The sequence below is a fragment of the Chelon labrosus genome (genome assembly GCF_963514085.1).
Source record: "Chelon labrosus genome assembly, chromosome: 10".
Classification (NCBI taxonomy): Eukaryota; Metazoa; Chordata; class Actinopteri; order Mugiliformes; family Mugilidae; genus Chelon; species Chelon labrosus.
The window spans coordinates 9,160,729-9,176,209 of record NC_140360.1 but is presented as its reverse complement, the minus strand read 5'-3'; the positions used below and the strand labels follow the sequence as shown (position 1 = coordinate 9,176,209).

General features: G+C 42.4%; 1 protein-coding gene across 1 annotated transcript in view; it reads left to right on the top strand.

Moving 5' to 3' along the window:
• The window catches only part of kazna (kazrin, periplakin interacting protein a), a gene marked incomplete at its 5' end in the record, with an annotated part of 199,690 nt that overhangs the window by 26,665 nt on the left and 157,544 nt on the right, over positions 1-15,481 (top strand). The window contains one exon of the mRNA XM_084554155.1: positions 123-280. Within this exon, the coding sequence (XP_084410281.1) occupies positions 123-280 (158 nt within the window). The remainder of the gene's footprint in view (positions 1-122; positions 281-15,481) is intronic.

Here is a 15,481-nt window from a genome sequence, read left to right as displayed (position 1 = left end):
TTACACTGATGTCAATAAATTACAAGACAAGCTGGAAAAAAAGAAAAATGCTCTGCACGTCAACAACCTACTTATGGTGATTTTCTTTTTTCTTCTTTTTCTATTTTCGTGCCTCCCACTAGCTGTGCAGTCTCTAAACAGCCTGAATGACCAGATTGCGAGCTTCATGGTGACTGGACCCAAGTCCGTGGAGAAGGAGGAGCCCGTCTTTCCTCCGCCTGAGAAGGAGCCACTGCAGAAGTCCATGACTGTGATGAGACACCTCCTCGTGGATGCTCAGGTACGCAGAGACGGTGCATTCGTAAACTCCCAAGCTGCCAGATGGGGATTATATAATCTGCAATTGCCCCTATTTGCTGGATGAAACGCGTTTTCATCGTAATTTCCACATTGGTTTTAGGTTTGACTGGCGCTCTTTTAATCGATGGTTCATCTTGAGCCGCTTACTGGCATATTTGTGGGTTTAAGCCAAATGAAAGAGGAGATCCCAGTCACTTTTGGAAAGGGCGATGTTTCATATTTGCAAAATAAATAAAATCAGCGATTCCATGAAACCACCATAATCCAATTCACCAAACTTGGAACAACATCTGCAGCAGAAGCGCCACATGGCACATGTTAACAGTCTAATGCAATATATGTTTTAAGAAATGTAGCTGTAAAACATAAAGGTTTTAAAGTTTGGCATTGACAGTTAAATCATTAATCGCAATTATTCCAATGACAGTTAATAAACTAACATGTAACAGCCATGGGTCGGTCTGGAGAGACAGAGAAACCAGAAATGGCTGAAAGGGTGGCCATGATTACAGGTTCCTCACACCCCAAGTTGACATTTTCACCAGAACGATTTGATTTCAGTGAGAATTATTGAAATTATAGTGATGGAGGTGAATTAAATAAACTCTATGCTGCACCTGGAAAAATACCACATTCTAATAGGCGGTTTTTAGACTTCTGCACCGATTTGACGCTGTAGTTAAGGCGACAGACCCTAGTGTCATAACCTGACCTGCACATCCCCAGAAATGTAACTACAAACCGCGGCGACGCAGACCGCAAGAGCCGTGATTGGTTCGCTTGGTAGTAGCGCGTTTCCGCTTTAATATTTCCGGCTGTTTCTCCATCCCTGCAATTTTCTAATCGATTGTTTTGGATCAAGAAAGATGGAACACATCGAGGAAAGGTTAACTGAGGAGGTTCGAAGGTACAAACATTTGTATGACTCGTCTTTGGCGAAATTGTGTGAAATTTCGGCAAAAGTTTCAATAGGCATTGTTGAAAGTGAAGCAGGAAGTAGAAACAAAAATTAAACGGATTGGCAAAAAAGACACAGCGCCAACTAGTGTTTGGGTGGCGCCTTAACAGAGCGAGCCAGAGTGACAAGGCACAATTATAAATGGCTTACACCGGTGTTGGCAACGTAGGTAGCTGCGTAGGTTATGTGCGTAGGTTACGGCGTCTATGTCCCGCAGTAGCCTAAATGAGTCTTAAGTACGGTTGCCAACTCCCTGAAAAATAAATATGGGACACCCCATTGGCAGGGCCAGGCGATCGGATTGCCTTCACCCTTCCCGGCGTGGTGATTTTTTTTTTAGCTCTATTTTGTGCGTGTGAAATGATTTTTTAGCTATTTGACTAGAACCTGAATTGAATTAGTATTTTTGAGTGATATGAACACATGGAAAATTATTATTCTTCAATTTATTTTTAATACAAAATAACAAAATGAACAGAATAAAATTAATGTTTTTCTTGAACAGAAACCTGTCCTGCTTAACTTAAAACTGTATAAATGAATATAAAACAATAGAAAGCAGAGCATTCCTCTTGTAATAGTGCAGTAAGTAAAGTTAAAACAGAAAGTGTGAGGAAAATTTGTTGCTTTGTTGTCTTCCGGTATCTTCTTCGCAGGCAACAGTACCTCGACCAATGAGATGAGCAGGATTCCCGCTGTCAGCTGATTGGTCACAGAGCAGGAGACGGCCTGGAAATAACTTTACCGTAAATGTACATATAAGGCGGCATTGACATTTTACATACTATATTTGATTCTCACAGTAATACGGGACAAAGTGCGTCCCGTTTTAGCTCAATACGGGACGCGTTCTTTTGTTTCTAATTATGGGACGGTTCTGTTTCTCAGGGGAAGGTTGGCAACCCTAGTCTTAAGGTGCTTTTAGAGTACTGCGGGACCCAGACGCAGTAACGTATGCACATAGCCAACGCTGGTGCGAGTCATTTATATTTGTGCACTCATCAGTCTGGCTCAATATGCAACAACGCCACCCAAACGCTATCCAGCTCTGTGTCTTTTTTGGCAGTCGGGTTAATATTTGTTTCTACTTCCTGCTTCACTTTCAACAATGCCCACTGATACTGACGAAATATGGCATTTTTAATTGTCAGCTAAGTGATTAATAATTAATACGTTTGATAAATAGCTTGGATATAATCATATCTGCTGTGCTGAGAGATATGAGACAGGACACATTTAATTCACAGTGAAATGCTCAGATTAACAGGATGACAACAGAGAGTTCACAGGCTTCGTAGTGTAAAAGTGGACTACATGCTTCGTTTTGCACCAGTGCAAATTGTTTGTGAAGGCACTGAACGCTGTTTCTGAGCTTCTCCAGCAAAGGGCCTCAGATGAAATGAAATTATTGACTGTGTGTAATAGGGGTGAAATAACAAGGTTACGTTTCCTGCATGAGAGTCAATTGCCACTCAAATACTTGCTGCGCAGTGACAGATCTACTGAAAGAAACATGTTCTGTCACTTAATGCGTTTCTCCTTGCTTCAACCCCTACCAGGCCCTTTCACTGAGGCATCTTCTCTTATTTAGAGATGACCCCGGTGTCCCTAAAAAATACATTTTCTGATGCATCAATCACCCAAGTAAGCAGATGCAGCAATGCACGGGGTGCTGAATCACAGTAGTTGCATCAAATGGAAATGATGGGAACATTGTTGGGAAGCGTGTTCTCCTACCCTCTCGGGTTTTCTCCATTCGTCTCGCTCTTGTTATGGCGGATAATTTCACATAACCTTTGCTCGGGAAGAGGAGGAAGAGGACACGATGAGAGGCTGGATTTCTAAGAGCTCCAATTAAGGGGAGGGAGGATGCACTGAGCTGAAGTGGCAAAGTGTGATTGAGCTGTTTTGCGATTTAATACGCTCATGCTTGTTGTGTTAATTTGTTACAGCGTTGTTTGTACTCACTCGCAGAGAATCCAAATTAATTTTGCTGGGAAAAAATGTTCCGAGCGCGGCTACAACCTAACAGATGTTGCTGCATAAAAATGGCTGTGAACTGTGTTCTACGACAACAACGATTGTTTAACTTCAAGCGCTAAGTGGTTGTGTCTCTATTAGCTGTCGTTATGAGTCATCGTGGATTTCAAAAGCAGCTAAACATCTCATTGTGTTTACCGCACAGATCCAAGCATTGTGTACCTACTTAGCATTTCTTTGTCTTTCTCTGTGTCTCCTTCTCTCTCCGAGGCTAAAAAGTTGTGTTTGATACTCAGAGCACAGAGAAAATAAACTGGCATGGCCGTCTCTGAACACTTCTTTCTCTCTTAGCTTTATCACTTCATCTCTTCATCCTACCTCTGAAAGGCAGAGACCAGTGATGCATATTTATATCAGACACTCTCGTTAATTCACTCCTTCGTTTTATTCTGTCGGCCCTTTTTGTGCTGTTGCCCTTTTCATTTCAGTCACACAGTATTAAATAGTGGATGTGTCATTCAATTTATGTTTATTTAATTGGTTAGATCCAGCCTATAAAAGACTATGACAGTGTGCAGGGTACTTGTCCCAAGTATACAATATAATTTAAGTAAATTGAGAGATTCTTGTCATTTTTGTCTAGATTAAACTCTAAATACATAAATGGCTGTTATGTGAAGTTTGGTTTTCTTTAAGTGTGTAGTGATGATAGAGTAGTGACTAGGGTTGTGGCACTGTAGCTTGGTAATGATTAAAATAGTGTTTGTGAGCCCTGATCAGACTAAAGGATGACGTAACAAAGGGTTCAAAAGGACCAGGTGTTCTATTTCCGTCTCTTGGTCAATCTTTCTCTTAAGACGAAACTTGAATACGCACAATTACAAATTTATTTTAATTCAATAGTGATTTGATTTTATATATTTTTTCATTTTAAAATGTTTTATTTCCTGTATTGGAGTAGTGACCTGCCATGCTTTCTGCACCCAGGGAGTGGTTTAGATGTTAGATGCTTGCTTTAAAAAAGTCTTCCAAATAATGGGAGTCAATGGGACATCTTTGTCCACCAATGACTCAAGAGGTTAATAAATCTTAAATCTGATGTTACACAAAAACTAACTAAAAAATAATAATTTTTTTCATAAAAACAACAGTGACTTTAAGTAATCAAAGTGGCATTTAAAGGGTTAAAATCCTCAAGAGATTATTGCAGAAAAAAATATTTGCAAAATATTTCTCAACAGGGCAGTAAACTAAACTGATGCCTGAGGGTTAAGCCTCCTCAACCATGGACATAAGATGTGACCATGTGACCTTAATGTCACAAAGCTGCTTCTCTAATCTCTAGCTCTCAGACACTGAGACTACATGTTTTTTTTTTTTTCAAAGTCAAACTAATAAAAAAAGACAGACCTGGCATATGAGATCCAGCCGTGGCCCACTAACCAAGTGGCCAGGTATGAGCAGCTGTGAAGGGGACATGAAAAAGCCTAGAGCGATGAGTTCTGGCGTACAAAGCAAATCTTTGATGAGCGGGAATGTGGAGAGTGGACATGCAACGTGCATTAGTGCTGGCAGATGCAAAAAAACAAGGATTTTAAAGGGCCTGCTTTAGATCAAAGAGATATGCTTGTTTTATATAACATGTTTTATGTGCACTGATCAGGCATAACATTATGACCACTTCCTAATATTGTGTAGGTCTCTCTTGTGCCTCTAAAACAGTTGTGACTCATCAGAGAATGGACATGGGCCTTCTGAGGGTGTCCTGTGGTGTCTGGGAACGGGATGTTGTTAGTGGGGGCCTTTGGGTCCTGTGGATCATCCCACAGATACTTGATCAGTTTGGGATCTAGTGAATTTGGAGGCCAGGTCAACACCTTGTGTTGTTCTTCATGTTTTTTTGAGCTGTTCCTAAACTGTTTTTGTGTGTGTGTCTGTGTCAGGCTGCATCCTGCTACAGGAGGAGTGTCATTGTTATGGGGTGGGGGTGCCTGGTCTGGTCTAGGTGGGTGCTACATGTCTAAGTAACATCCACACGAATGTCAGGTCCAAAAGTTTCCCAGCAGAACATTGTATTGTTACAAGATGGTCAATGTTATTTACTTCTCCTGTCAGCGGATTTAATGTTGTGGCTGATTGGCTATTTCTTCACTAAAATCAGATCTGATTTATTTCTGCTTACATTTTTATTGAAGCCGTAATCCATTTATTTTCTTAACAACTCCTTATGAGGCCCTAAATCTAACCAGTCGAAAAACTCCCTGACTTAATGAGGTGGTTGTCGACACACATAAAAACTTTCATTCATCAGGTCTCCGTTCACCTCTCTCAGCTGCAGTATCATGACATACCATCAGAATAAAGCTATGATATTGTCCTGTAAGAGACGGCCCACTGCAGAGCTGCTTCATGTGGATCTTCCTTTTACACCAAAGGCCCATCTGGTGTGTATGGGGAGTCAAGCTGGGAGGAGACCAACCCTCCCTCTAACCCCCTCCTACCCCGTGCTGTACTCAGCTGTGACTACATTAGCTGAGCTGTCACTCTTCAGTTGCAAGGGGTTGGGAGGGAGAAAAATGTATAGTTTGGGCAGGAGTGGGGGGAGTGCGGATGCAGTTTGGAGGCCAGCAAAGGTGACTTTGACAGTGACTGAGTGGAGACACTGATAAATAAGATCTATCTGACCCCCTCTAACCTCCACTCGGCTCTAATCATCAGTGGAGAGCTGCAGACACGCCCGTCACTGGGGAAGAATAGAGAGAAACAAACAAAGCAGAAACGCACACCGTCATGGTGTCAGTTCGGTTGCACAAAGTGTTGAGCTGAAAATTATGAATATACAAAAATATCAGATCAATATTTCCTGCAATGATATTGTAGCATCACAATGAAGTGAGCTGATCGATATTTCTTGGATTGCCGCCTCTGAGAGAATCGATCTTGTTCAGCAGTGGAGTGTACAAACTAGATTTCTCAGTGAAGTAACATGGTTGCAGTTTTATTTAAATCTAATGAAACATTTATGCTTTTTGGAAGATAATAGATGATAAATCCTTTTGTATTAAAGCTGCACAGTAAGTCATATCATTCCAAACATTCGAAAGGTTTTTTTTTTTTTTTTGGGCAGTGAATCACATCTGCAGAGCACTGACTTGAGTTAATGCTTAATAATCAACCTGGGGTCTAGTGAGCCACTGATTTCAGGAGAATTACAGGAGAAGTAAATAACATTGACCATCTGGTGAGAGTTCAATGTTCTGCTGGGAAACTTTTGGACCTGGCATTTGTGTGGATGTTGCTTAGACATGTAGCACCCACCTAGACCAGACCAGGCACCCCCACCCCATATCAATGACACTCCTTGGTGGTAGCAGCCATCCCCAGCAGGATGCAACCTGACACAGAAACAACTCAAAAAAACATGAAGAACAACACAAGGTGTTGACCTGGCCTCCAAATTCACTAGATCCCAAACTGATCAAGTGTCTGTGGGATGCATTGGAACAAGCCTGATCCACAGAGGTCCCAAAGTCCCTCCACTAACAACATGCTGTTGCCAGACACCACAGGACACCCTCAGAAGGCCCATGTCCATTCTCTGAAGAGTCACAACTGTTTTGGAGGCAGAAGGGAGACCTACACAATATTAGGAAGGTGGTCATAATGTTATGCCTGATCAGTGTGTTTCCCTTTCAATGCTGCTCCATGGCAGCTGGATGATCAAATGAGTTTTGCACCATGTTTGCCATATAAGTGATGTTTATTGATAATAGTTTAGTAGCCACCCAAAGCTGCTGAAGTGCTCTAATGGCAGCATTTGCTAAGATAACCCCTATTTAGAGTCAGTGTGGACAGGATACGCCTGTTGTATATTAAAATGTCGATTCTGGAAGTGTTCAGATTAATATTTCAACACAACTCACCGACTTCCACATATATTAGCCAATAGTGCTGGACCCGTGCCCAGGGTCACGGTAGAGTGCAGGCTGCCTGCACTCTCAGAGGACCGGTGGGGGGAGGTGCTGCAGAGGGAGCAAATGTGTGATGGGTCTGGCTGGGTCAGTCTGTCCCTCCCTGACTGGGGCCTCAGCTGGCCCACCGGAGCATGGTTTCTACCCATGCATAATACATCACCATGGTCCCATCTGCCCTCTCAACCTGTCCTCTGACTCCACCAGGTCTGTCTAATAGGCCTTGCTCCAATGAGGTAGGCTGCCATGCGCCACTGTGGTGACGGCTTATTGTGGCCTAGCTCAATCCCAGAGTGTGACAAATGAGAATGGAAATTGGGTAATTTGCTTCAAAGGGAGTTTTGTCTTCATCTACGGGCTGGGAAGAGCCGGAGCGCTGCCTGGGTTTTCACTCTCGCTGTCAAAACGTCCGGCAGCGTTCTCAGAATGACAGAATTAGCTGGCCCAAGTTCACAGTTTCAGCGTGTTCCCTGAATCCGAAAATGATTCTTTCATATCAAAGGCAGCAAGCGTGAAGCCGAGGTCATATGTTTAGTAGTCTCTGTCATTTTCCCGTTTTCGATTAGGTTTTTCCCTTTTCTTTTTGCCTTTCCTCAACGTCATAATTGCCCTGATCTCAGTCAATATTATTCACAGCGATGGTGCTCACACAGACAAGGTCGAAGCCCTGTCATTCTTAATGCTGCTGCGGTCTAAGGTACGGCACTCAATGAAATGTCCAGGGATATCTCATTCTCTGAGCAGATAGTATCCAAAAGTAAAGTATAAAATCTGGTCTTTTTCTTTATCTGGTACCTGCAATCAGTTTTTAGATAGGGAGGGAGGGGGCACCCAAAAATTGAATTGTCAGCACGAGATGTATGATATTACTCCTCAAGCTGGTGGACTTGTACGTTGAGCAGATTGAAAATGACGTCTTATCTTGTAAGGAATAAATTGAAAACCATTTCATTATAGACGGACTGTTCTGAATGTTGCCCGCAGAGAAAAGAGCACTCCGTCACAGTGAGACAGTAATGGTATGGAAATTGTCATGACTCAGTAAAAAAAAAAAAATACAAATGTAAGAAGCTGTAATCCTTTGCTGCTGCTTGGTGTCGCCCTAATACATTACAATATAATGAATCACATTTAATCATCATCTGCGGTTAGAATGCAAAACAAAAACATGTGATTACACTTTCTGAGTGCGCAATTAGTGGCAGCATTTGGACACGCTGAATGTTGTCTGAAAGAGGTTCATTGAACTCTGAAACAAATTTGTTTTTCCACATTGATATTTATCCCATAAAAATCTTTTTAGAGCAGGCAGAACCGTGGTGACCAGTAGACCAAACAAGTCGGCGTGAAGTGTGTTAATAAGTGGTGCTTCGCTGATAAAAACCTTGGTTGAGGCATTGATCCATGAATTTAAACGCATATCAGGAAGTAGTCATTTATGCTTTGTCTGAGCAACTTTATCTGTTTTCAATGCGATATCCACCTTTTCAACATTTATTCTTGGTGAATCTTTTTACTTGACTTCACTATACTAAAGCAGCGCCAGTCTCTTTAAGACCCTCTTCAACAAAACCCCATTTTCTTTCTCTAATTAATCATAATCACGATTGGCTGACGGTCCCACGGTGTCCGAGAGAGCTTGACGCATTGCAACTTAAGAAAGCAAATGGAAAACACACGTAGTTTGACAATACCTGTGCTACTAACCAGGTTCGTGGCTGGTGAGGCGCAGATTTACAATTATGAACCCAATGGAGTAGCTTAAATGCGCCGCTCCACACTAACTGCTTAAGTTTCATATCTCAAATGAGCATCCTTTACGCACATTTATGTAAGGTACATATTTTGCTAAAAGGAACAATGTCGAATCTGTAGCGGGTAAGAGAGAGGGAGCGCACGTTTCCTGTCGCAATACTCAACTTGCGTTTCTCCTTGTATTTACACAGGAAATACATAAATTCAGCGATTCTGACTATAAAAATGATCGAAATGACTGGAATCATACTGAAATTACATTTATATCACAGACCAATGGACAAATAGTATAATTTATTTTAGCGTCATTATCGTCATGATGCCTCCCCTGACCGCACGTCCCTGCTACTGACACGTTGTTGATTTTATGTGTATACATGCATATTTTTTACTACGTCATCTTTTATTATGTTTCTATTGTGTTATCTATTTATTGTGTTTTATCGTGTAAAGCACTTTGGAAACCTTGTGTTTGTTAAAATTGTGCTATATAAATAAAGTGGATTGGATTGGATTGGATAACACTCAAAACAACAGCAAATACAGAAGCAGACTGCAAATACTCACAATGCCAGTTAATACAAAACTGCAGTCTAAGTTGTGCAGTAGGACATGCTAGCTGTTCAAGACCTTATGTCTTTTGGACTTTTGGTGACGTTTGCTACCTGTCAGTGGCGTTGCAAAGGTTCTGGAGCATCCGGGCCAGAGCAAACCCAGGGCATCAGGACACTCCACTCGTTCCAAAGACTCAAGAACCCTCCAACATCAATACAATACAAATTTTTAATTTGATCACCCTGTTAACTAGCCTAGAATCTAGACGCGCCCCTAGCGGCAGCAAATTACATTTGCTTCCAGGGGCAGTCTATTTACTCTCCGTTGCCTTGAGATTTCGAAAAATCCAAGATGGACCGGGCCAATCACGAGTCGGTGGGCGGGCTTAACATGATGACGACTGACCTGCGACCATAAGTTCCGTGAATTACGCGTGAATTCCCCATCCTGCTAGAACTACCAGAGCGATGGCTGCTGCTAGCGAACAACTTTCTTTCGAATCGGCTTTGGCCGCCACTCTGAAAGACTTGAAGTTAAGCTTTTCTCTGAGAAAGGAACTCTCTTTTCCGTCGCTCTGACTACGTCACCTTCTTCGTTGCTCTGATTGGTTGTAGCGCTATCCTATTGCGTGGAGAGGGAGTTTGAAAGACAACCGTTTATCCCACCCCTCCGGTTGAGCCCTGTCTATGGAGAGTGCCCAGACCCTACATTTAATGTGGGTCTGGCTCGTCAGGCTACCTGTTAACATGATTCCTTATAAGACTTTTATTCATGCCAGTTCAAATAATTTGAAAAAATACCCAGTTAACAACAACAGGCTTGACAACATCGGTAATATTTAAAAATGTTTTCCAACCCTTTTGTAAATAGAACAAAGGACAACAGAAGACAATACAACATGCCAACTCCTGAAAGTCAGTTACCAGAAAGACATTTTCTGCCGTAAAATGTTTACATATCTGACTACATAACTCGTTATAATATTTCTCCTCTCCTCACCCACACACACCTACACAGGACTGCGCACTAAGGACCTCTGTGCCGTATTGCCGTGGAATATTACCCTGTAATTAGACTGTGCAGTATATTTATCTTTCATTTATCTTTTTATACAAAAGTTTTTATATGCATATTTATTTTATGTTTGTATATATTGTTTCTGTCAGTATTCCTGCTTTGCTCTGAGCCATTGCACCATAATTTCATGGTGATGTAAATCCAAATGACAAGTAAAGTCTGTCTAAGTCTAATATCTTGGTCACAGTTCTTTTCTAACCAAGCTGAATCCTCATTGTTGAAATGTTCATGATGTTATTCCCACACTTACTTTACATTCATTTGAATAACAATGTCTTTTGAGTATTACAGCTGTTCAAATCAGCCATTCGGGATTCTGAATGTTGGTAACAATCTCTTCGGTTAATCTGAGCACGCAATAGGCTTCACGAGCCATGTCTGAGGTATTTGTCAGTGTGTTTGCATTTAGTGCTGCACCAACATCCTTAAAATGCTAAATCTGTGAGTCCTTTCCTACAGCAGAGATCCACTCACCTTATGTCTGCAGGCCCATTATACGTAATAAACAGTGACATGTTTCTAGCTCTCTGCTGCGAGAACTGAACACGACTAGCCTATTGATTTGCGAGGGCTCTTAACAGCGCAGGCGAGGGAGCTGAGATCTTGTGCGGACCTTTAACACGCTGCACAGTTTCCATCTTCCATTAAGCTCCACTCTCCCCAAGCTTTAACCCTTTCCATCAGGGGTCAAGGTCTGGCACTAACAACAACGTACACTAGCTATGGGAGCAGCAGCACAACATACTTAATAGTCTCCATTGATCCAGTATCCAGTACCTCAGAGATTTTGTGACTACTAGCCCTTCTAGCTGGACTCCCAGTACAACTGGAGCAATGACTTAATTGTCCTTTCCAGCCTCCTGGGACAGGGGAAATAGGAAAGCACATCCTTCAAGGTGAAATGCAAGCATGAGGTCTGTTTTGAACACCAAGCAAAATGTTTTCAGATTGTATGTAGTGGATTGAAACACTACACTTGTTGGAGGTACCAACAAAGAAAGGGGCCTTATTTGGTTGCCAGAAATCGTTAATGTTTGATTTTGGTGTTGAGTAAGAAGGTGGCCTTAGCTTGATTTTCCTGCATCGAATGGTGGTGAAGCTCATAGGGGATTGCCTAGAAAGAGATCCAGGGCCTTAGGTAAGCTGTTACAGATAAGAGGGGATCATAGTAAGTGCAGCAAATGCCCAGAGCTAGTTAATCCATCATAATACTTGATATTACACGTCTCGTAGATAACCGAACTACTAAAGTTTTTTCATAATGACAGAGCCTTTGTATTTCTTTTGGCTTTGTGGATGTGTTTTGGGAATTTTTCTGCCGTTTGACCTTAAAGTTTAAACATTTTCACGTAATTACATTTCTGTTGAGTCACTATCATCTATCACCAAATGAGGCAGTACTATGGTGACTTAGTCCATGTCCTGCTGATGAAATTATTGCAATATATATGTTTGCATGGTCGTGAATTGTGTGTCTGTGGTGACATTCCTTGGAAAAATGCTGTTTTAAGTTGTTGCCAAAAGTTGCTGCCAATGTATTAACCCTAACCCTAACCCTTTATATACAGATGTTTGGATATGGATGCTGAGTGCTAACATCTTGCAACACATCGCAACATCTACTGCTGCAGCTTCACATTAAAAACATTTCACTTCCAAAAACACAAGCTGATTTATGTTTTAGTTTTAAGTCATTCAACAAAAATAGTTTATTTTGCAATCATGAGCAGCAGCCACGGTAATCTGTTGGATGAAGTGCTGCAGGTCATCAGCTGCACACCTCAAATGCATTGATGCATTTATTGTTGTGTGTAATGGCTTGGAATATGGGCCTCGAGGGGCATGCAATCAACTCAACAACATATGCTTATTGAGGGTGGCATGTTGCCAGGCAACCAGTTTTGTCTGACAAGCACTTACACTGACTGGTATTTTAGGTTGTGTATGTACAGTGTGTATGTTCTTTGGTATTTCTTTTTACTTATTTACAGTTTTCAAGGTTTGCTGCTTTGTGGAAGCTCACCAGCAGCCCCATCCAGTTTAAGAGAAGTGCCAAAACCAGAATGATTCTGACCTGCTGCTCTCTATGGCCACGTTATCTCCCTCTTCACGTGGAGAATACGTCCTGTCAGCTAGGTCAGGCCACATCAGATACAATACTCTCCAAATCGGACTCGCTCATCTATTGATGCAGCCTAAGTGGAAACCACAGTCAATGGAACCGGCATGTGTTTATCTGTGTTTGTGTACACATGTGCACAGAGGGCTTTAACGTTGCTATGGAAACAGGCCATCACTAAGACTATTTTGATCGTATAAGCAGAAGATATAGGCAGGGGAAGTAATAGCCGAAGCTTGTTTATATGTTAGATCCTCTTGCGATGTCTGTTTGCCCTCAATTTCGTCCTTGCTGTAGCTTCCCCCCGAATTACCTTTCAGATCCGGCTATCTCCCATGATCAAAGACTCTGCCTTCAATTTAGGTATGTGGCTATATCGGGCTGCCTGTGACGCATGTGTGTGCCATGCCTGTAACTACACTGCTTAGTGGCGGCAAACTCATGACCCTCAGATGTGACTCTGGTGAAATGCCATAAACTATTGTTCTCTTGTATGTGTGGACGTCAATACCGTAAATACAGAGCTGCAGTTGTCTCTCTATTTACGAACCGCACTCCGACCTTTTCCTCATCTTTGTGCTAACCAGAATCAGCTCAGGCTCTAACGTAGCATAGCGTCACATGTAGCTGCAGCTTTTCTCGAGGGTGTAGTGGAGCTGTTTGCATTATGAGTGAGGTGGATCGTAATTATGGCTCTGCGCTGTTTTCTTTTACTTGTCATTGCTCTTAATGTTAGATGATGCAAGACAACGTCACCCTCTGCAAGAGTTTTCCAACTCTGTCTTTGATTAAAGACGTGGTTACCAACCTGGGGTCGGAGCCCTTCAGAGAGAATCAGCCAGGCTTTGTTTCTTATAATGTTGCCAAGTTAGATTTGATTCATCTTAATTCATTCATCTTCTGTAACTGCTTGTCCTGTGAAGGGCTGGTGCCTATCCCAGCCGTCATCGGGCGAGAGGCGGGGTAGTACACCCTGGACAGGTCGGCAGTCTATCGCAGGGCTAACACAGAGAGACAGACAACCAGTCACACTCACATGCGCACCTACAGCCAATTTAGAATCACCAATGAACCTACCGAGCATGTCTTTGGACGGTGGGAGGAAGCCAGAGTGCCTGGAGAGAACCCGCGCAGACACAGGGAGAACATGCAAACTCCACACAGAAAGACCCAGTCGGCATGGATTCGAACCAGGAACCTTCTTGCTGTGAGGCATCAGTGCTAACCACCATGCCTAGATTTGATTACGTTAATAATAATAATAATAACATATACTGTATTGATCCCCGAGGGGAAATTGTGTTCCTGCTGTTTGACCCATCCATTCATTCACACAGTAGCGTGTACTGTTGGAGCAATGGGCTGCAGCCTCTAAGCAGACCATGGAGCAAGTTGAACCTGGGACCCTCCGGTCCCAAGCCGCACCTCTAACCACTACTCCTCAGCTCCCCGCAAGATTAATTAACTTCACAATTACACACTTACTAGGTAATTAAAACGTTCTCATTATAAACTGAAAAGGCCACACCTCTGTGACCCAGGATCTCAATCAATTTTATCGGGTAAGCTAACACCTAGCTGAAAAGCTCCGCCGCCCATCTCATTCTGGTTTTCCCTCCAATCAGAACATTTAATTTATAAATGGAGACAAGAAACAAATAATAATATGTCAGGAGTCAGTTTGAAGGACAGGGTCAGAATGTGTCATTTGTGACGAGAAGCAACGACAGTTTTGGAGCAAAGCCCTGAATCAAACTGTACAAAGATGCGAGGGTTTTGTTTTCGAGTACATTTAAAGTACATGGTTTGGATCGGTGAGCGCTTCAACAAAACTTCCCCTCTAGTTTTTGTCAGTGCACCTACTGAAACGTACCATTTGTCCAGGGAAGACATTATTTGCATTAGAAAGAGTTGGAAACACTGCACTGCAGACGGTACACTAACGTGTCAGGCTAGCAAACAAGGAGAGACAGCAGTCACATCGCTCTGGGCCACTGGAATCACATTTCAGCTCACACCGAGAAGAATCAATACGTTTTATGATTAACTCTACTTTCTTGGGCTTGTGATGTCGGATTCATGGACAAATAGATCTCCTCTTTCATTAGATCCCTCTGTGCTTACTTATAACGCCTTAAGAATTCTTTAGCCTGGAGCTGCTTGTTTCAAGTAGGACTGGATGGAGGGGGGAAAAACAACAACAACAAAAAAACAAAACATGACACAGCAAGCGTCCCACTTTTGACCGTGCCGATTGAAAGATGATAGAACGTTTCTGAAATATGTGGTGAAGGGGAGGAGGGGGTGTCAAGTTGCGGACACATATCGCTTGAGCAAACACAGCCCTGCGAGCCGGCGGGAGATGACAAATAGAACAATTCATACTTGCTACTAATCCAGCAGCCGCTGTTATCAAAGCCTTGTCGCCACTTTGGATTATTCTTTTCTTGAATGAGGTTTAAAGGAATCAATAAATAGAAAGCAAGCCGAACAATACGCGGCTCAGCGAGGTTTAGTTTCGGACTGATCACTTTTTCAGCGGCTCATAATGGAAAAATAATTAAGGGCTGTATTATCTTTGGAATCGTTAACGTGTTGTTTTCGAGCGGGAACCAAGGCCAGCCCCTCTCCATTTCAGGAGTTTTGAAGAATTTATCAATCTAGTGCAGCTGTGGGAAAAGCTTATTGGATCTCGTGGAAGCCTTGAGATAAGAATACTCGGCGCTGCGCTTGGACCTTGCGTTTGTAATTGTCCCAAATTAATTT